This window comes from Melopsittacus undulatus, chromosome 4 (assembly GCF_012275295.1).
Source record: "Melopsittacus undulatus isolate bMelUnd1 chromosome 4, bMelUnd1.mat.Z, whole genome shotgun sequence".
Taxonomy (NCBI): Eukaryota; Metazoa; Chordata; class Aves; order Psittaciformes; family Psittaculidae; genus Melopsittacus; species Melopsittacus undulatus.
In genome coordinates this window covers 61,469,548-61,490,356 of record NC_047530.1, presented here as the reverse complement: position 1 = coordinate 61,490,356, position 20,809 = coordinate 61,469,548, and the positions used below count along the sequence as shown (strand labels likewise).

Genomic DNA, 20,809 nt, shown 5'->3' with positions numbered 1-20,809 from the left:
ACTAAACAGTAGCCATAGTAACAGTTCAGGACAAAACACTTGGTGAACTATTCCTCCTGAGCTAAATATCTTGCAAGTTTCTCAAGTTCCCCAGAACCTGGAACAGTTTTGCACCTCAGCCTGAATTATTAATGTCTAACCAAGGCTTTTGTCCTGCTTTGACTTCAGTGTTTTCTTCTAGTTGTGAAGATCTTTGGAACTTTGAAACTAATTTGGGTCCTTTACAGATGACAATTCTTGTTAAGATGGTGCAGTTTGTTCTGCTCACCTCTATTTGCAAACTGCTTGCTCATCAAACAAGCATTCCAAAGCAGCAGCTAACCTACATTATCCATACAGTACTCAGCAAAACATTTCCTTATCTCTTTTGAAAGGTTTTACAAGTGACTACAGCTATATTAACCTCCCAATTAGCAACACTGGATTCTGCAGCAGCTCTGTGGGTTAAGAGCTTGCCTGACCCTGTCCAAAGGCTGACATGATATCGAGAGGCAGGAGCTTCAGTAAAGATGCATATATTGTTCAAACTCTTCATCAAAACCCCCAAAGCCCATAAACCAGCATTATTGCAATGCCTTAGTTTCTCAATGTTTTAACTCTGGATTAGGTATAAAATTTTCATTTACATGAAATTTAGGAAGTGAACAACTGAGACTGTGATTATACTACTACTATCAAACTCTAAGTAATCTCTGATACCTAAGCCAGCAGGAACAGACCTTCAAAGCAATCTCTAGGCTTTCAGCACATTTATCTAAATCCAGAAAAAAATAAAATCTAGCCTTGCCTAGAATAAAAGTGCTTAGCCTTATTTAACCATTTGGAAATGCTGGTAAACAGCACAATGACAAGTTTGTAATTATTGATGACAAAGAAATTCCAGACAAACCTAACAAAGCCAGATGAGTAATTCAGTGCTGAAAATGATGATTATTGTATACCAATTGGCAACAAGAACTACCCATTCCTAAATTCAATTCACTAGCTGACATAAGAGGAGAGAAAAATATTTATTTTTTCCCACAGAGCATTAGCCAGCTATAACCTGAGGCAGGGAAGATTCCCCTATGAACATACCCCCATTCTGATTTAACCAAAAGTACATATTCAGTGACCATAAGGCAGTCAACCAGACAGAACAATTCAGTATACCACTTCCTGAATGTTTTTCATAAGCTATACTTACACTTGAAATATACTTAAACATATACACATGTCTATTTCATTCCATACAGGGAAAAAATAGTAATATTACCTATTAAAAATAAAGTGCAATGCATTAGTAAGACCTTGTGTTTAAAATGCAAATATGAGATATTCAGTATTACCACTAGGCATATTACCTGAACATATCCACTTAATTATGCCTACAAAGTAGAGTCTCACTTACAGAACTACCTCAACCCTACCTAAACAATTAGGTTCCTCATTAAACTGCACTCAGCACTGTAGTAACAAGGACTGATACAGACAGATGCAGTAACACCACTTCCATGTAGATATTAATACCAAGTGCATGGGTGTGTGCAGAGGGCGGAAATAACACATGAGCTGGCCCTGGCTAGTACAAATACCATAGAAGCCACAAAACAATAAGCTAAAGCCACCACAGTGCTGACATGAAACAGGCAAATTCCATGCTCTTCCTAAGAGTTTATTTCCTAACAAGATGAAGCTGTTGCAATTCATGCAACAAAGAATACCTGCTAGGATGACCCAGGGAACAGGAGGGAGATTATCACACAAGAGATTCCCCTTCTCACCCTCTCCAACACATGTTTATCCAGAAAGCCCAATGCTGAGAGCGGTATGATATCTCTATAAATAGACAAGGAGCCAACAGTAGCAAGGGAAAACAACTATAGAAGATCAAGGACAAAGCACAAACAGTATGAGCTGATTATATGAGAAACCTGAGACTGAAAAGATTAATAGCTAGAAGAGCAAGGAATATTCTCCTACAAAAGTACCACAGGTAAAACCACAAAACTGAGAAGAGTTCACTGAGAACTGCAACTAGTTTATTAAAGGACAGCAAAACACAGGACACCCATTCCTTGTCCTTCTTTATTTTTTACTTTGCAATTTAAACATATAACCACTGTTGAACTAGTTGTAAAGTTAAGTAAGCTACAGGAAGGACAGAAACTGTAAAATAAGGCATTCGTATAAGCTTTAGCTAGCAAGTGTTATCACAGTTAAGCTAACTACCCTTTTTTTTCTGTAAAACTTATTCCTTTGAAGTCTGATCAGTTTCCATGGTTTATTTCAGGTTACAGATGGCCTATGTTATAGTTCCATCTGTTCCATGGTCCCTAGGTACATTTCCATGTATTATCCTTGAAGACCCCGAGGCCAAAGACATGACCTCAGGGCTTTTATCCATGCATGACTTATAAAAGCTAAGCCACCAATACAACCCCAGGATAAACAGAGTTTGCTGAAGTCAAGGTATCTTACAGCATTACTTCTTACTTTCCTCACTTACAAAAGGGAATAAACAATGTCACAATAGCCAAGGCAGCACATGGGGTTGTACTGGTCCAACTCTTGCACGTATGTGTATACTGTTTTAGACAAGACAATGCATACAATAGAGACTATTTGATGGCTGGGCACCAAGACTAGCATCAGCCTTAGATCTCTGCAATTGGAAAAGACACAGCTAAGGTAACATGAATAAATGTCACCTTATGCAGTAAGAAACTCATTAACATAAACTCGTAAGTCAAATGAGGCAGAAGAAAAGCAGCCAAAACCAGGACATAAATTTTGTAATGTAGAATAGCTCCTTCCACTAACTAGCCAAGGCAGCACCACACGAGAATAAGATTAATTCACCTCCAAATCAACTAATAAATAAAGTCATTTGTCTTTGCATACAGATGGAAAACTCCACAGTAATATATAGCAAAGTTTTGCAAAATTCCTATTTAAGTGCAAGTTAGACTAAATCTAGTCTGGAACTAAAGATGGTTTTAAAAAGCCTTGCTGAACTAAGGAAGGAGCTGAGAGTTGATGAAGGCAGTTTGGGTGAACATAAACAAAAGGTTAGGCTGTTTCCCAGCTCTGCTTCATTTGCTTCCATTGATAACAGACCTGTTGGACAGTTGGTTAACATGAAAAGGCTTTCAAAAAAATTCAAACCCACTTAATAGCTTTATCCCAACGGTAGATGCTGCCTAACAAATATGGAATCATTTCCATACTACTAAGCAGGAAATAGCTCAATAAGCTTATTCTAGTTTCTGAAACAGTCCTACTAATGAAAACAGATGTCAGCAGCCACATGAAAAAGCAGCTTAATCAGTTTTACACCTTTCACAGAACTTAATAAAATAATGAATCTTTGTAAATAATTCAAGTAGGGACTGTCAGAGTTCTTTTCAACAGTCATCTGTATTCAGCCATCTCATTTCCTGTACCCTATTTGGTATGTTTTAGTTCTTCAGGCAGCTGTCAGTGCACTGAACAACAGCAGCTGTGGTTTCCTGTTAGTGCTGGCCACTAGCATGCAAGTCATCACATAAGCAAAAGAAAGAGTGATCTGACCCTTCAGCATTACTTCAGCTACCATGCAGCATCAGCCCACTTGTATAAATACTAAGTCTGGATCATAAGCAACTTGAGTTCCAACACACAAAGAAAACTGCTTATCTCCTATGTTCTCAATGGGATGAGGAAGCATCTAACAAATTTCATTTCCAGCAAACAGTTAAATTTCAGAAAACAGAGTCTTTAAAACTTGGACTTGTGTGCTGGACATACTGACCAGTTCAATGGGTATATTCATGACCGTTCTGCAAAGATTCCTAAAGCACAGAAGAGAAGCACACCGAAAGAAAAAGAATCACCACCTTCTTGAATGGTAAAATTTTGCAACCCCCAGAGTAGGAATTAAGGATTAATTTCTACAGCAATGAAACAGGTAAGCACCGCAAAATACAACAAGAAATATCATTTCTGGATTCTCTCAACGAGGTGGGAAAAAAACCCACAAGTTATAAACTGGAAAGAAAGCATGTTTCAGTACCTAGTGCCAGTTCTCCTGAAAAGCACTTCTCTTGACTCAGTGAAGAATCACCTGCACTACCATGTAGTGACAACTGTGTCCAAAAAATCAAGTTGATTTGTTTCTACACCTGTTTTGGGGGGAGAGAGGAGAGTAGGATAAGCCATTAAATAACTTCCTATTGTTATTAACTATGCCTTAGATTACTAGAATTAGGGTAATAAGAGTATTTAGCTTCTTGAATAGAAATAAGACAGTCATGTTCCCAACCAAGATGTAGTTTACCTACGCAGAACACGTAAGACTGATCTTAAATTTGCCCTCACCCAGCCCAATCCATGTGGTCTGCCACTCCATTTCTGCAGTCGTCCATCCACTCAGAAGTCTTGTTTTCAAAGCAGACCCCTTCTGGCATTCACTCTGTGATTTATTTCTACTTGCAGGCAAGAGAGAAGCCAGCAGAGAAGGAGGTACAGAAGGACTACTAGTAGAGGAAGCAGATACTGGCAGGTATCATTGACACGCACATGCAAGTGCTAAACTCGCTTCATAAAGATGAATCTTGCATTAAGAAGTTTGGCACTTTCCAGATTTGGGCTGGACTACTGAGCAGGGGTTGAGGTTTCATCCTAGAAGAGAATGAGTAGGCAAAGAAACTGAGGCTGACATCTGTGACAGAAGGCATATAATCTAACTACTATAATATTACCTTACAGCCATTTAATAGAAACAGAAGAAACAGAAGGTCTCCTTGAGTGGAGATAATTCAAATGTTTTTAGTCCCCCTTTCCTCAAGAAATTAATGTCTACAAGTTTAGAGCATTTACTTTTTTTTTTAAATTAGATTTACGGTAAAAATTCTTCATTATTTCACAGTTAAATCTGCAGATGATCTTACAAACAAAAAGGTATGTGAAAGTAGCTTATAGTTGCTAATGAGGTGTTCTGGTATGGATGTACAAAAGAAATGAGGAGCTGAATTTAAGACCTAAAAACATTTGTTTTCCTGCATTCCACACTTGAATCTTAAAGTACACCTTGATCATTTGTCTAATCTGCATAAAGAACAGTATTTAATATTCTCTAAACAGGATCTCTTATTCTTCAGCTTATGTAAAACTCAAAACCTACAAGAGATGAACTTTTAAAGTACAATGCTTAAGAAAATGACATGAGATGACAATGCATCCCTACTTGCTAGTGATTACCTAGCAGAAACTAAATGCTATCTTAGTACCAAATACACATCCTTAAAAATAATAAAAAAATACAATATGGGGAGCCTTATTTTAACAAACTTTGTTTTTCAGTAAATGCAGATTTAAAGTTCACAATTCTGCATCTGAAAAGATCTGGAAGCTGTGCTTTTCCTACTGCTCTGCAAGCCTTCCAGATGCCAACTCATACCTTCTTTTAAAAGGTGCCCTATGTCCCTTGCTGTTTCTTGCTGGAGTGAATTATCTTCATCAGACTCTGGGCTCCACAGTGTATGGGACACCCACCTCATCAAGTTTTTCCACTTCATAACCATATGGAGTCTGAGTTATATTTACCTAGTCTTTTCTGGGAGGGAAAACTGTTTTGTTTGGAGGTTTTTGGTGGTTTTGGTGGGGAGTGAGGTAGGTGTTCTTGGTTTTTTCCCTTTGGAATCTACTAGGATTCTAGTTTAAACATCACTTCTAGACAAAAGGTCAAGTTGTTGGTGTATTCTGGGTGGATCTAATATATCACAAATGCAGAAATATCTTTAACATTCTTGTTCTTTCCAATTTAAATAGAAGTGTTCTAATACTTCCCACCTTTTTTTGCACAGCAGGTTTCAAACAGTCCATCTACAATTATCTCACATCCCATTTAAATTCACTACAAAGCCAGATCTGTCATCTGATAGGGAGCAAATCCCTATAGAGCATTAGAAGGTAAAAACCATTAATGATCGCTACACTGAAAAGACTGGAAAGGAAATAACATTTGCAATTCCTTCCCTAAGCCCACCCGGAGTAGAGAGCAGCACAGAAAGAAAATTACATACTATTGAGACTTTATATCTTCTCTGGCTGGCACTTCAAAATTGCCTTGAAATTTACAGTTGTAACTTTCCAGAAATGCTCCAGTGTGGACAGACCTATGAAATGCTACTGAAAATCAAGAAATTCTGTTGAGCATTTAGAAATACAGGTATCAGAACAGATGGTATCCAGCACCCAATCGGTGTTTTTTGTTCATATACAAAGTCTTTTCTACTCCTCTGTTGTGAAAACATTAATTCCTTCCATTTTGAGCAATACTAATGTGAAATATTAGACGTTATCATACATAAACTACTATCTTGTTACTTCAATTACCACTGAACTGTATTTTGGTATACAACTGGGGATCTTACAAGAAACACAGGCTGTACAGAAATTACTTTCTGCAAACAGCAGCAAAAAGTAACCTAACCTAAGCAGTGACAAAACAGCAGTCTTAACAACTCATCACTATTTTAAAGGAGATTACAGCAATGGCAGAGAAACAGTAGGTCCACACAGAGTAAGCATCAACCATACCTGACTTCAGCCACAACTAAGTCTGATACTGGTAACTCTTGTTGTAAGGAAGCACCAGAAATTGAGTTAGTCCCTTTTGGCTAAGAATTAAGCATGTCACAGGACTCTCACTACATATTTCATTTTTTAAAGCTAGGAAACGTTAGCAGGACAGACTAATTGTGCTGCAAAGAGAAAGTGTCCCATGTCATATACACCAAACTGATTATCAAGAACATATTAACCTAGGAACACCTTTCCTACTCTAGTCTCAAATTCACTGATAAGAATTTACAAGTAAATCTTTGCTTTCAGCAACCACCATTATTCGCCATAAAACTGTCTATGCTGAAGAAAAAATAAATGTGTTTGTAGATCACAGAAGTCCTAGTTTGAGACACAGTCCTGAAACGGCCTCCAATACTTAACTGCCCACAAAGACCAGAACTCCTGAGTAAGGCATGGCAAAGGACATCTGTATTTGTTTTTCAAGGAAATGACATCTATCCTGGCCTAAAAGGGAGTTTGATTCCTCTGAGATCAGAGCCGGTGCCACATGAATTCAGCTCTGCTAGGACTGACCCTCCCAGTCCCCTTGTACAACAGCCATGGTGTTGGCCTCACCTATACTAAGTCAGCTTTCCCTAGAAAAATTACTTTCGTCTCTTCCTGTGCCGCTAGCTGGGAAAACTTGTTTTTCTCTACTGACGTTTCCTATGTGAGCATTGGTCTGTACTGAACACAGCAGGCGGTGTGTTAAACGATGGCTTCTCCCGCTCCCCCTCAAGAGTGGGCACTTTAAGCATGGTGTTTCCATGTTTTCCAACAAACACTAGTGAGGTTTGAGTCACACTAACTGCGCAGGCTGCCCCCGCACCCTTCGCCTTGCCTAAGGCCAGGCCAACGGTGTCTACCGCACAGACCACAGGACCGGCCGCTGTGAGACCTCACACCTCGGATAACAATCGCTGAAGGGCTGCGTAGGAACCACCCTGCCCCTGCTCCTGTCTTCCATTCAGATACCACATACTGCAGGTGACTGTCACCACCGGAACGGCTGCTAACGGTCACTAGCCAGCCGGGCAGCGAGGAATCAAGCGTCACCTCCCCAGTATCCCAGGGCGAGGGAAGCAACTGCCAGGCCAAGGCTCTGCGGGCCTCCATGGACACCGGGGCGTGCTGAGGGGACAAGGGGACGGCGGGTCTCACCTCCCTTGCAGGGGGTGCGGTGCTGGCTGTGCTGCGCCCGGTAGCCCTCGATCACCTCCCACTCGCCGTTGTCACGCTTGATGGGGAAGGAGACACTAAGCACATGGTTGCAAGGCTTGATGATGCGGAGAATGCCGCGGACGCGGTGGCGCCGGTCCTCCATGCTCTCACGGGTGCGCAGCCCCTCCACCAGCTTGTCCTCCACGATGCTGGCGCCGCGGTCGAAGAACCCCTCCACCATCTTGAAGAAGTTGGGGTTGTCCTCCTTCTTCTCCGCCTCACAGTAGTGCCGCCGCGGGCACCGGCCCCCGCCCCACACCGCCGCTGCCCCACCAGCGGCCGCCGCCGTCCCGGCCGGCTCCGTGCCCGCGGCCAGGCGGGACACCAGCAGCTCCCCCAAATAGCGGTACATAGCGGCAGGCACCGGCGGTGAGGCAGCACCGAGCCCCGGTTCGGTACCGGTACCGCTGCCGCTGCCACAACAGGAACCGAGCGCCGCCGCCTTCGCCTTTAAACGGCCTCGGGGTGGGGGTTCGGACAGGGGAGGTTCGGGGGAGGGGGGAGAACGGAACACGGCGCCCTTCCCCACTGCGCCTGCGCGGAGCCCCGCCCAGCCCCGCCCCCGGCGGGATTCGCGGAGGGGGAGAGGCGCGGCGAGCGGGAGTCTCGCTGTAGGCGGGGCGGAGGGGAGGGGTGTGGTGAGCATGCGCACTCCGCCCCGCCTGGGAGCCGCTGCAGCGGGGAGGGAGCGGAAGGGGGCGCGGGTGGGCCCTGGCGGCTCTCCCGTAGGCCTCGGTAGGTCGGCGGTGAGGGAGGGCGGCTCTTTCCGGCCTCTTCCCCCCTTGCATCCCTTCTTCTTCTTCTGGCAGGGCCTGGCCGGGGTGGTTGTGTGCCGGCCTGTGGCTGTGCTCCGTCTCTCCGGGCGGAGGGATGGGGTGTACAGGGCTCCGCCGTCCCCCGCTGGTGAGGTGCTGCTCCTCTTGAGCCCTGTTGTGCTGTGCTTGGAAGGAGCCGTTGCAGGTGAAGAGCGTGGGGCAAGGAGTCTTCACTAAGGCACCAGTGTGAGGTTCTGGTTAGCTTCCAGCGCCTTCCGCCCTGCTCTGCTCCGAACAGGGGCATGGCAGTGTCCTGGGAGGGGGAGGCTTGGCCTGGCTGGTGGATGCTGCCCTTTAGCTGAGTAAAACATGGTTTCTCTTCGGGCAAGTACAAATACAAGTAAGGGTACTTCCAGATAGTTGCAGTGTCCAAATTCCTTAGGGGAAGTGTTTTGCCTGAAGACCCCTTTTGAGGAGAACCTGTTAGGAAAACCCAGTTTATCCACACGTGTTTGAGTAACGCCCTGTCAAGAAAGAAAATAGTAGCTTCAAGCCAGGCTGCTAACACTGCTGCTTTGTCTGCTCGGGTTATATTGGTAGTATGTTGCCTTTTGCTGGGTCTTGGGCCACTGAAGATGGTTGGGGTTTATGTAGCTTAGATTTTTGAGTGCATCTTGCAGCTTTAAGCTATACAAGGTCTGCATTCAGAACATGGGAGATGGTGTGTGTGGCAGTATTTTTACGAAGTTCATTTCCGAAGAAATAAACTTTCACTTTCTGTAGGATTGAGCTACTAATTAGAAAATACAGATTTGATTTTGTTTTGCTGTTTGTTTGGGTTGGACTTTGTTGTTGTTTGTGGGTTGTTTGTGTATGTGTTAGGTGTGTTGGGGGAAATCGATACTCAGATTTTTTCTTGATGTAACTTTGTTCCTATCCTAAAAAGTTGTCATAAGGACCACTAATAAGGTTGCCTTTTATCTGTAATGATGGTTTATAACTAACCTAGAGAACAAAGATCCTTGATAGTAAGTGATGTAACAGAAGCAAGAAAGGAGCTTGTTCCTAGGACTGTTTGTTATTTGGGTGTTTCCACTGGGCTTTAGAAGCAACCTTACTGACTTGTTTTTCTCCCCTTATTGGAGGTGGTTCATAAGTAACTTCAATTGTGTTAATTTTCAGTTCACAGAATTGCAGTGTTTTCAGTGGTTGTGTCAGCTTTGTGCTGCTTTTTGTCATTTGCAGGTTTCCATTATCTGAAACTTAACTTCTGTACAAGTTCTTAACTTTTTCAAATATGCAGGAAAGGAGGTGGTGAAAGGTATTGTGGTAAATAGTCCTTGTCAGCTAATTATTTTCACATTGTTCTGTAGGCTAGAACACTATTTCACAGACAGAAGTTGAATGAAAAATAGCTCAAGTGTGTAGACTTAAATCAAAATGAGGTAAATGCAATTAGTTTCTATCTTGCCTTCACTTTACTCAATTGCCAAGTGCTTGCAGTACATACTTGGAATGTTTTTGAGACCAACCATGGGACATGGCAGTGTGAGACCAAAGTGGGTCTTTCCATCTGTTCAGTCACACGGATGTCTTTGGAGTAGCACCATAGCTGGCCTCTTTTCTAAACAAGGCTGGATTTCAGGAAACTATCCAACAATATGCCTGCAAAATGCTAAGAACAACTAAATCAGTATGTTTAATTTCTCAGTCTTTAAATATTGTGAATGAAAACTGGGGATTTTTGTTTGCAATTTTTAATGTATGAAATCATGTGTACTGTTTACAAACACTTTACTAGCCTCAGCAGTTCTCTGCAATAATTTTGTTCGCTTCAATCCCTTCTGGGAGCAAGAGTGGCCATGCTGCCTGAGGGTGTTCAAGAAGAGTAAGAACAAGACTCACATACCCCATTCCAGTATTCTCATATAGTAAGTGGTGAGCAGTTAAAGCAAAATCTGTTTGTTGCAGGAAATAAAAGTTTGCATGCAATGAGTGAGTTCTAGCAGATATGAAAGTGGCAATTACAATAATAAAAGGTTAACTGTCTTGTTCTTGCATAGCAGATGGGGTGCCATCAGGAGAGTCATATTTGAGTAACATCAGTAAAAAAAAATTCTGGATGCATTCAAAGGTAACTTTTTGTCATCTTCACAACCAGAAGTTGCGCTAATTTTACTAGTTTCATACTGAAAGTTTCATATTGAATGTTGGTTGTAGACCTGCATCTAAAGAGAGATAATTAGAGAAAACTTAATACCCGTGTGGTAGGAACTGTGTGATTCATGGACTTTGCAACAAGGTCATATTCAAGTGTGTATACATGATAGGTGCAAGTTTTTATTTAAAATATATGAAGTATGGGTGAGGGAGACAACAAACAAGTTGATTAATTCTCTAAGCTTCTTCTAAATCATCTTTATACATAATTTTAACATTATTTTTGTGGTATATAAGAACAGTAATAAGCACTGTATTGTGCCTTCCTGAAGCAATCTATGTTTTTTGAAATTATCAATTTCATAGTAAGTGGAGTCAAATTTATTATGTGTTGAATTTAAAGTTTTATTGGAAAAAAGTGATCTAAGGCAGGAATCCAGTACTGTGCTTTAATCCATTACATTATTTGGAGTATTAGCTATTTGAGAATATGTAGATGAGCAGAATAATCTATTTCCTGTGTCTTAACATTATTGATAATGGTGCCACAAATGGTAAATATTTTTGTATTAAAGTTAAAATGTCAGGTTCAGTTTTGTGTTCTTTACCAAAGTCTGTCAGTTTGGCTAAAATGTTCCTAGGATGTACTAGTACTGGATTGTTTCAGAAGCTACTCTAGTTATCCCAATAGGAAATTAGGGGTCTCCACAGGACTTGGAATAACTCTGCCTGTTGTCTGCCTAAGTCCCTTCAAGTACAGGGCAACTCTGAGATTGTCTCCTTCAAGTACAGGGCAACTCTGAGATTGTCCAGACTCTGAAGTCTCTGAACTGGAGACATCCATTAGACCATGTTCAGGAGGAAAGTTGATCCATACAGTGAACAGAGAACTAATTCCTTTCTGTGGTAAACAGACTTTTTTTTGGGGGAACAGAAATGGATTTTGAAATACTCTGCAAATGCAATTACACTTGTTTCAGCAACCTTCAGTTTAAGCTGTCAGCCATGTTACATGAAGCATGTGGCAGTTGTTGCCCATTGCTTAAAGAATTATTTGAGATAATGTCCAAATGTTGGTAACACTTGCATATGAAGACATTTTTTGTAGTGATTCCAGAAGTAATGTGGAAAGTTGTAAAACTGAGGTTCTAGCTGAATTTGAGAATTTTGAATATTGTACAAGTTGAAACAAATTGGTGTTCCCCTTTGCATTTGCCAATATGAGCAATTATGTTTCTCTTCCTCATTTCACCAGAAGTTGCAAGAAAATGCTTCTTTTTCTTGGACTTAAGCGGTATGCTGTACAGCTTGATGTATCTTGGTAGCGTGACTAAGTAGGTGAGAGCTAAAGCTATTGTTTTATCCCAAACTGTTGAAGAACTGCTCAGTTCTTCATGGTTGAATAATTGTTACTGGAAGAATCGGTGGGTATGATTCTGTTGGGAATGCTAACTGTAGCTCTAGCCATAGAAACCCAGTGTGTGTTTCTGTTAAATAGAGGGTATACAGCAAGTATGTAGGACTTCACAATAATCCTCCTGCATTGGAGCTGCCTGTTACAAAATAGCCATCTACTGATGATTAGTTTGAGAGATTCTCAAGTTTTATGGATCATATTTTCAGCCTTCACAATGCTTTAAAGTAAATCTTCATATATCATATATTATTTTTGACAGGGGATATGAAAGTAGAGATGGCTGTTTCTGTATCTGCGTGAAGATATTGTACCAGTATTCAGTTCTCACAATAATGGGAGGTAATGTTGATAAAGCATATGTTCTTTTAAATAGGGATATTTTTATAAAATAAATATACTATAACCTAAAGAATCTAAGGAATGATTAACATGATCCAAGCTTAATTTTAATTCCAAATTTGTGAATAAGTTAGTATACTCAGAATGTCACATTTTTTGCTTATATTCTTCCCTGTTTATGCCAAGACAGTACATGATATGACAGGAATTAAATGAGAAGTGTGGCACAGTTGTCAAGCTTCAGTGTTGCTAGAGTGCTGGCTCTATAAGATGCTGTTACATGTAAAACATGAATTAGGTGAATCCCAGAAGTTTTCTTTAATTTGTGACATGTCTATCTACGTAAGCACTTTTACAAAGTGAACATTTGCCTAGAAATCTTCATTTCAGTCATCTCTTTAAACAATTAGAGATGAAACCTGATGAAAAGCTGCTTCACTGACATAAGGTATCAGTACTTAAGATTGATTGGTTTGGAGACTAAGGGGAGCAAGCTAAAATTTGTGGTAAAGAACTATGAATTCCTTTAATTATGATTTATTTCCTTTATATGGATCTTCAGCTGTGTTCAGCCATTCCAGAGCTGGAGAGCAGACTGGCAGGTTCTCTTTATTTGCTCCCTTTGCCTTAATACAGAAGAATCTGAATTTGATGTTTTTCCAGGCAAGCTGCAAAAGGTAGATTTGCATACGCTGCAAATCTGAGATGTGTTTTCTGTAATACTGCAGAGTTGGAGGAGAGGTATTTAGATAATTTCCTGTTGAGATAGAGACTTTATTAGTGAGATGCTTAAGTACCCGTGGTCTGATTATTTAGCATTATGTATTATTTTGTGTTAAATTTAGGTGTTTTCATGGTTGCTAAATTTAAGTATAAGCTGCTAATATCTTATTCATATGCAAAGAGTAACTTTTCTGCTTATCTATAGCACTGCAAAAGTAGGGAATAAAACTTGTAAGTGTACAAGTAAAGTAGGAAGTTGGTAGGTTTAACCTAGAAATTATTTTCTTTAGGAAATACTAGTCTAAAGTGAGAGATTTGGTTTTTTTTTTTTTTTTTTACTTGAGGCATTCCTACAAAACAAAAATCAGTAGCTGAGCAAATTAATATTTATATTTATTATTTAAACAATCATCTTTTTTTACCTTTCCAGAACTTATGCAACAAGATGCAATTCTTATTTCATAATTCTTGCAATAGAATTCTTGGGCTGTTTTCCAGAATGTAAATTTGACAGGGGTTCCTCAATTTTTCAGTGAAAAGCACTTGAAAAACCTTCAGTAAGTGGACTCAACAAGTGTCAGAGGGCAGTCCTGAGCTTTTAAAATGTTAGTAATTCAACTGGAGAAATCAGAAAACATTGAATAAGTTCTAATAAGTACCTCATGAGTAAATACAGTTTTCATTGCTATGAAAAGTATTGGTGCTTGTGTTTATCAGCTTTAAAGACCTTCTGTCTCCATCTGTTTATACTGCTGCTGTGAATGATGACTGATGTTGCCAACTGATTGATTACTTCAGGTCTGTAGCAGAATAGATACAAAAAGCTCTTCATGTATATAGGAGATAATGTCCTTATCTCTTATTCAGACAGTCTATAGGTATGCAGAAACTTTGTGTGTCACGTTTTGGTACTGTTACTCTAATGTATTGCTAATAGGCATTTTCAGATAATATGACTAAGAAATATAAAATATGCTTTTTATAACACTTATTTCCCATAATGCTACTTCTGGTTTTCAGATGGCTAGGACAAAAGGTAACTTTCTCTGGAGTCTGCAGGTCTGGTCTGAAACTTACTGAACTCAGTAACAAATTAATCTGATTTCAGTGACCTTTCAGTTAGCATGGCTTTTGCTGGTGATTGTGAAGGTGGTTCCTTTCTTACTTCTTTATCAGTGAGAATCTGTTAAAGCAGCTATTTCATGTCTTTGTGGAATGATCTTTAGCTTTTACTTGTTTTAAACTCATTTCTACTTTAAAAGACAAAAGAGGGAATGATACAGTTACCAAAGCCAGTATATTTGAGATTCCTGTCTAACTGCTAAATGTGTTGAAATTAGCTGATGAAAAAGCTAATGGGAAGTCTGACCAGGTACACAGGCATAAAAAAATACAATTTTTTTAAAGAATTGCTGTCTGTTTTAGTCAACACAACAAACAAGGGAGCAGAAAGTATGATTTGCCAGGAGTGTACTGAGTATTGTTTGAAAGTAATATTAACAATTGAAATAGATGGGTTTTTGCAACTCTTGGTGGCCTTGACTGAAAATATATCCAAGATCTTAACAGCCCGGAATCACAGCATCAGGGACTGCAAACCAGTTTTTTCTTGCTTTAATACTTAACTGGCAACCAAGAGCTGTTAGCATAAACACAGTGTGTATTGTTTAAATAAAAAACATTAAAGCTCTTAGGAACCAGAGAATACTAGTCTTCCACAGTGGTCTTGTTTGCTTTTCTGTTAACAGATTCAACTTTATCCTTTTTCACTTTGGCAGACTGGTTATGGAAATCCATATTGTTAAACTATGTTTGAATGCTTAATCCTTTGTGAAAGATGGTGAAGAATTAAGAATTGCCTCTCATGTTTGTTGGTAGAAAAAATTGGTGGTGTTCATAAGAAAAGCCCAGGAGTATATTGACTGGTACCTTAGTCATCTTCAATAAACTTCAAGATTGTTCATGGTGCCCACTAGATGCAGGTATCAAGTGCATAAAACACTATTAATAGCTCAACCCAGAGAAATCTGGGATGAGCTATAATTAGGTCAGAATGAAAAATACTTGTTTTAATTAAACTGTCCATTTAATTAAACTGCACTTATGAAAAATTTTTGAAAACACTGTATTAAAAAAAAAGTTAGATTTTTGCACTCTTTGGTCTATTTTCCAGTTAAATGGCTTTGTTTATTAATACAGCCCTTCTATGGAAATTCTGGAGCTCATTAATCATGTTGTATGTGGTGTTTAAGTGCCTATATGGCAGCCATGTTTAATGTATAGGCATGCAGTGCCAGACATAAATGACCCCCTTATGGAGTTGTGGCAGAATCTGTGTGCACAAAAGCTATCTGTCTTGGAATGTTTTCTGGAGGCGTTGTTGCTGTCATTGTTACTTGGTACTGGTGTGGGAACAGTAGATGCCTTAAGGAGCAAGGGTGGGATGGTCCTAGTGGTGTCCAGAGGTATGATGAGCATCCAAGGAATGCTCATGTCAGTTGACATGAGAACAGTTTGCAGTTGCTGCCATAAACTTGCAGCGCTACCATAGAATTTGCCTTAGTTAAACATTTCTTTTGATTAACAAGCTGAAGATACCGTGCTGTTTAAGGTTTTATTGATTATATTTGTTGTCTAATCCTGTCAATGCTGACAAGATAAAGCAGAACAGGTAAATAAGACATTATCTCTTCTGTTTTTTCCTTTGAAAGTGGGTAAGTTGACTTCTTCTGAAATCCTGTTGAGTCCCTACACATCATTAACAGATTTTCAGATTTCAGGAGTATTATATTGCTGTCATCTGACTGAGTTAAAATAGTCCTGGAATTTGTAAAAGCTTATCTTGATTTCTTTTGTTTTGTCTTATCAGCTTTTCAGATAAGCTGATGCTTGTCTTTAATTTGGCGAAGGGAAACTAACTGGCTGTCTAAATAATGTATGCTTTTAGGTTGTACCATTACCATTACAGATCAGCCTTCTTGAACAGCATATGCTATGTGTTCATCTGGGGTTTATAGTCTGCATGAGCATTATGGTAGTTATAAATAAATGTTACACTGGGCTATATAAGCAGAAATTTAGGTTCTTCCTTATGTAACAAATGTCTCATGAAGGTAATGAGGGAGAAGGAAGGAAAAAGAAGCCAGTCTTCTTCATTGTTCTGTTCCCCCTGTATACTTTATGCCTTACCTACCTACTACAACCCATACCTGTAGTGCAAGTCCATTAGTGTTATTTAGTTCTAGGTTTACCATGTCTTGTTAACAAAAAGAAGAAAGATATCTTATTTGGCAAAACATTGTATTTTCAGCACCTTTTTTCTCCCAGAGCATATGAGTATTAAAGTTACATCAGAATACAGCACTTATAATTAAGGCTTATGTGGTGGGTAGGTTCTGCATGATACATAAGGTAAGAGAAAACCTCTTTCAAATAGTATATGATGCTTAAGAACTAAACAAAAAAAGTAATACTGGATGCCCTGTGTAAATACCAACTTTGAATCTTTGGATTATTTTATGCTGGTGTAAGTAAGCACCTGAGCCCTTAAGTAAGGAATAAAAGCTTTTGATAGAGGACAATAAATATATCGCAGGAAGAAAAGTTGAGATGAAAAGGATAGTTTTGTGACTTAACACAAAGTATTACACACTGGGGAATGATAGTGCAGTTTTAAGGTATGAGTATGAAGGATTCACGCAGAGTTCTCCACTTGTTTCAGCTTACTGTGTACTCCAAAGTGAGTTAAACTTTCCTAGCTTCAGTTCCCATAAGGAAAACAAATGATAATTTATTCTCTACTTCTCTAAAGGTCAACAAAATACACTATCATTTGGAACTGAGATGGTTATACAGACTTTTATGGTCCTCATATCTGAATGGAATTTTTGAATGTCAGAAATTACAGTATTTATTCTTAACAAGAAACTCAAAGAATTTCTCGAGAAATAGAGAAATAGTATCAGATTGTAATCTGAGTTGTAAGTAAAATATTTCATGTCTTGATTGTTTATCCTTTATCAGATAATACTAAATTTACTCAGCTTTTTCCTTGTTAGGAAAAGAAACAGCAAGCTCTAATGGAACTACAGTTAATTAATTTTATGTTGAAGACAATGAAAAATAAAGATATATAGTATTTTCCAGGTTCTATTGGATTAAAAGAATCCATAAAAATTAAAAATTAGTGTTAGAGAAATCAACAGAAGTTCTCTTGAAATAAAATCCGTATGCTACTTCCATACACCAGTTTGGATAAACAGAGTTATTGTCAAATACATAACATATGGGTGTTTTTCAAGGAGAGGTTATTTAAATTATTTCCACACTATGTCCTTAATATGTCTGGAAAAAAAAATCATCTTTCAGCAAGTCTTCATCCAGCAATTTGATGATGACAGGTGAAGAGAAAGTGATATAATTTGACCTATGACTATACTGGTTATAAAAAATTCTAAACTGCAAAGTAAGGTGAAATTACTCAGCAAAGGAATTGGATGCTTAGATTGGCATGAGTTCTTTGGGAATGTGTCAGTGTAGCTATGATTGTGCCTTTTTGCTGAGACTATCAGATCAGCTTCTTTAACACAGTCTAATTTCTTGAACTTTGTGCACACTTGTTTTTTTCTATTTTGTTTTCCTATCCTAGATCATAAAAGAATATAGATTACGTGGGCCAAGGTGACTTTTATCAGATCTGTAACTCCATGGACTGCTAAATGGAATTGATCTGTTGGGAGTACAGATATTGCAGTTTAGTTATTCCCCTGTCTTCCTGTGTATAGCAATGTAACCCCAATGGAGAGAGGTCTGACTTCAGTCATGAGACTTTCATTCTCACAGTAGGAGCATCAATATTAAGTACACTGCGAGGTGGGCATTTCTTAAATCTTTAGTTTTTCTTCATTATGTTGAGGATATATTGACTTAGATGCAGTTTATAGTTATACTTAGGCTTGGATCAGCTTCTTCATGAAGACAAGTAAATAAATAGTTAAACCCTTCTGTTTCCATCCTTAACTCTTCACACTTCAGAGGCTTTGAAAGTTACACACCTTAAAATTTCGTGGTTCCTTCACAATTTTGTATTGTTGGTTTTGTCAAAAATCATAAGATGGATCACCTAGAGTACCAGTATCTCTCTGAAGAAAGGGATTTTCTAAGTAAGTTCACGGTGTATGTGAACACGTTAAATATGCATGTACTTTGCTGGACTTTTGGAGCACATGATGGAAGAGTTAGAGTGGACAGAATGTTCCTCGGTATTAAAATGGGTGAGGGGGAAATAATTTATCTTGAAGTCTTTTCAGATTAGCTGTGAGTCACCAGATGGGGCTGGTCTCAACCCGTTAGTGTGATACACTTCAAAAATGAGTACTGTGTAGTACCACAAGAAATAAAATCATTTGTAAAGGTTATGAATTAAAGACACAACTGAGTGAAGGTACACAGCAGTAGTCATACTAGCATGGTACAGAAAATAATTGAGGTATTGCCTCTAACATAAAAACAATGAAGAAAAATACTAATCTTTAGTGAAAACATATATACAAGAAAATTTTCTTGGTGGTTATGCTGCTATGCAGTGTGACTTAAAACAGTAGAAGGAGACCCAAGGTGGCCTGTAGCACCATACTTATTTTTTGTTCTGCTTGAGGTGTTTTCAGATAACTGGCTTACAATAGAAAAGGGTAGATGAATATGCATGCCATATAAATCAGTGTTTCAAGCGTTTTGCTCACAGATTTTATTAAGTTATGATGATTTCATTTTTGTGGGTAGAAATCGATCTACAAATTTTGAAGTATATATTTTTGAGTAGTCTAAGTGCATTGCTGCCTTAAAGTCTGAGAAAAAAGTTATCTGACACAGGGAAATTTGCATCTAAAAGGCACATTTGGCTCAGTCAGCTGTGTTGATAGTTACTCAGTGTCACCTGTTCTCTGTTAAAGCTTAACCAATTTGCTAAACTAGCATCCATCTAAACCATTAAAATTTAAAGTCTTGTATATTAAAAAGCTAATGCTAATTTCCTTTGTATATCATATCTTACTCTTTTGCTAGGTAAGTACTGAAGGACTTTAAAAGTTTCTGTTTCCAGAAGTTTTGCTGTAGTTTTTACTAACTTAAAATACTCTGACATTTTATCTTGATTTTTCTGTGGTGATCTGGTAAATTAACAACTTTACTGCTTAGACATAGTACTTGTGAAAGAACATTTACTTGGCTGACATTCATACAGTTTTATAAAGTTTGTAGGTATGTTGCTTCTGTAGCCACAATAAAGAGCAAGTGTGTGCAGTGAACCATCTGTGATCTTTGTAGTGCTATTCCCTATTGTACAGAGCCAGCTTGGCCCAAGTCTGAAGGTTGTATTTCCTTAAGGGGGCTTTATCTCTGAAAAAACCCATAAACCTCTCAACTTCTAGACAGAATAGCATATTGTTTGCAGTTGTTAAGGCTGGGGGTGGGGGTGGTCTCTAGTTTGTGCAATAGGAAGATCTTAACCTCAGATTCTTTGCATTTTCAAGAACAGAAATACAAGAGATTCAGATATAAAACTCAGTACTGTCACATAGTTAATGTCTGTCAAGTGTTTTATTTGAAATACAGTGCTCACATCAGAAGCATGTGGTGAACTTACCTTTTGAGACTTTAGATTTACAGAAAAGTGTGAAGCCAGGGTTCATCTTCTTGAGATATGTAAGTATCAGGGAGATCAGGTATTTAGTAGATCACCAGCTACTTCAAACATCACAAAAATATGCTAATGATACCACATGGGGTACATAGTTGTATACTGCAGAAATGGATAAAATGTGCGGAATGGGACTCAGGGTGAAGAATAGAAAAGGTTTTGTGCCATACTTGTGCCAATCCTATCGAAAAATCCTTACTTTTCTGGGGAGATACTGCATAAAGACTGAGGAGGTAAATGAACACCTGATTGAATCTAAAGTCTGTGGACTTGTAGGCCATCTGGCTGCTTCTGGAGCTGCCTGTGTTTGCCAGTCTTGCAGAGCCTTGGAGCACCTTTTGATTTAGTATTAACTTGTGTGCTCCTAGTATGACTTCCGTGAGTGGGTGGCTGTTAATGAAACAATACCCAACTTGCCTTAACTGGGAGAGGAAGTGTGGTTTCTGTTAAAGTGTACTGCTAACATGTTCACTTTACAAAGAGTGAAAGACATCTTGCTAATGCTACTATTTAGTGTTACTGATTTATCCCACACAAGTAAGCTTATGAATGATACCTTTTCAACACCCTGTCTTCCACAGTAAAAAAGTACAAGCACAGTCTTACCTACAGCTATTGTCCAAAACATTAATGATACCCCTTTTTTGTCATGTGCAGTTAGCATTTATTTTTTGTTACAAAACTTCACTTTTTTGAGTGAGGCTTTTGTAAAGGTGAGAAAGTAATAGTGATGACTTTGTGTGTTAAATATTTTTTCTGTGGAAGCCACATACAATATGGCAGAGTAAATCCTCTTTCCTAAACCACTCAAGCAACTGCAGTTGAGAGCAGCCTTTGATTATGGCTGTCTTCTGTGTTATAATGAGTTAATCCCAGTGATGTATGCAATTGTTGTGGAAGATGGATTCT

At 38.9% G+C, this 20,809-nt stretch overlaps 2 protein-coding genes across 5 annotated transcripts in view; one reads left to right on the top strand and one right to left on the bottom strand.

Moving 5' to 3' along the window:
* Window positions 1-8,294, bottom strand: part of GLUD1 (glutamate dehydrogenase 1) — a 32,839-nt gene extending 24,545 nt beyond the window's left edge. The window contains exon 1 of the mRNA XM_031053349.2: window positions 7,750-8,294. Within this exon, the coding sequence (XP_030909209.2) occupies window positions 7,750-8,161 (412 nt within the window). The 5' untranslated portion in view covers window positions 8,162-8,294. The remainder of the gene's footprint in view (window positions 1-7,749) is intronic.
* A 225-nt stretch (window positions 8,295-8,519) lies between these two features.
* SHLD2 (shieldin complex subunit 2) overlaps window positions 8,520-20,809 on the top strand; it is a 32,772-nt gene continuing 20,482 nt past the window's right edge. For 2 of the 4 annotated variants that reach the window (XR_004081215.2, XM_031053283.2), the window contains exons 1-2: window positions 10,631-10,698; window positions 12,401-12,480. The gene's annotated coding sequence lies outside the window, so the exon portion shown is untranslated. Of the gene's footprint in view, window positions 8,545-8,638; window positions 8,770-10,630; window positions 10,699-12,400; window positions 12,481-20,809 lie in introns of those variants that run through there. The other 2 variants (XM_031053284.2, XM_005153640.3) reach the window with 2 other exon arrangements.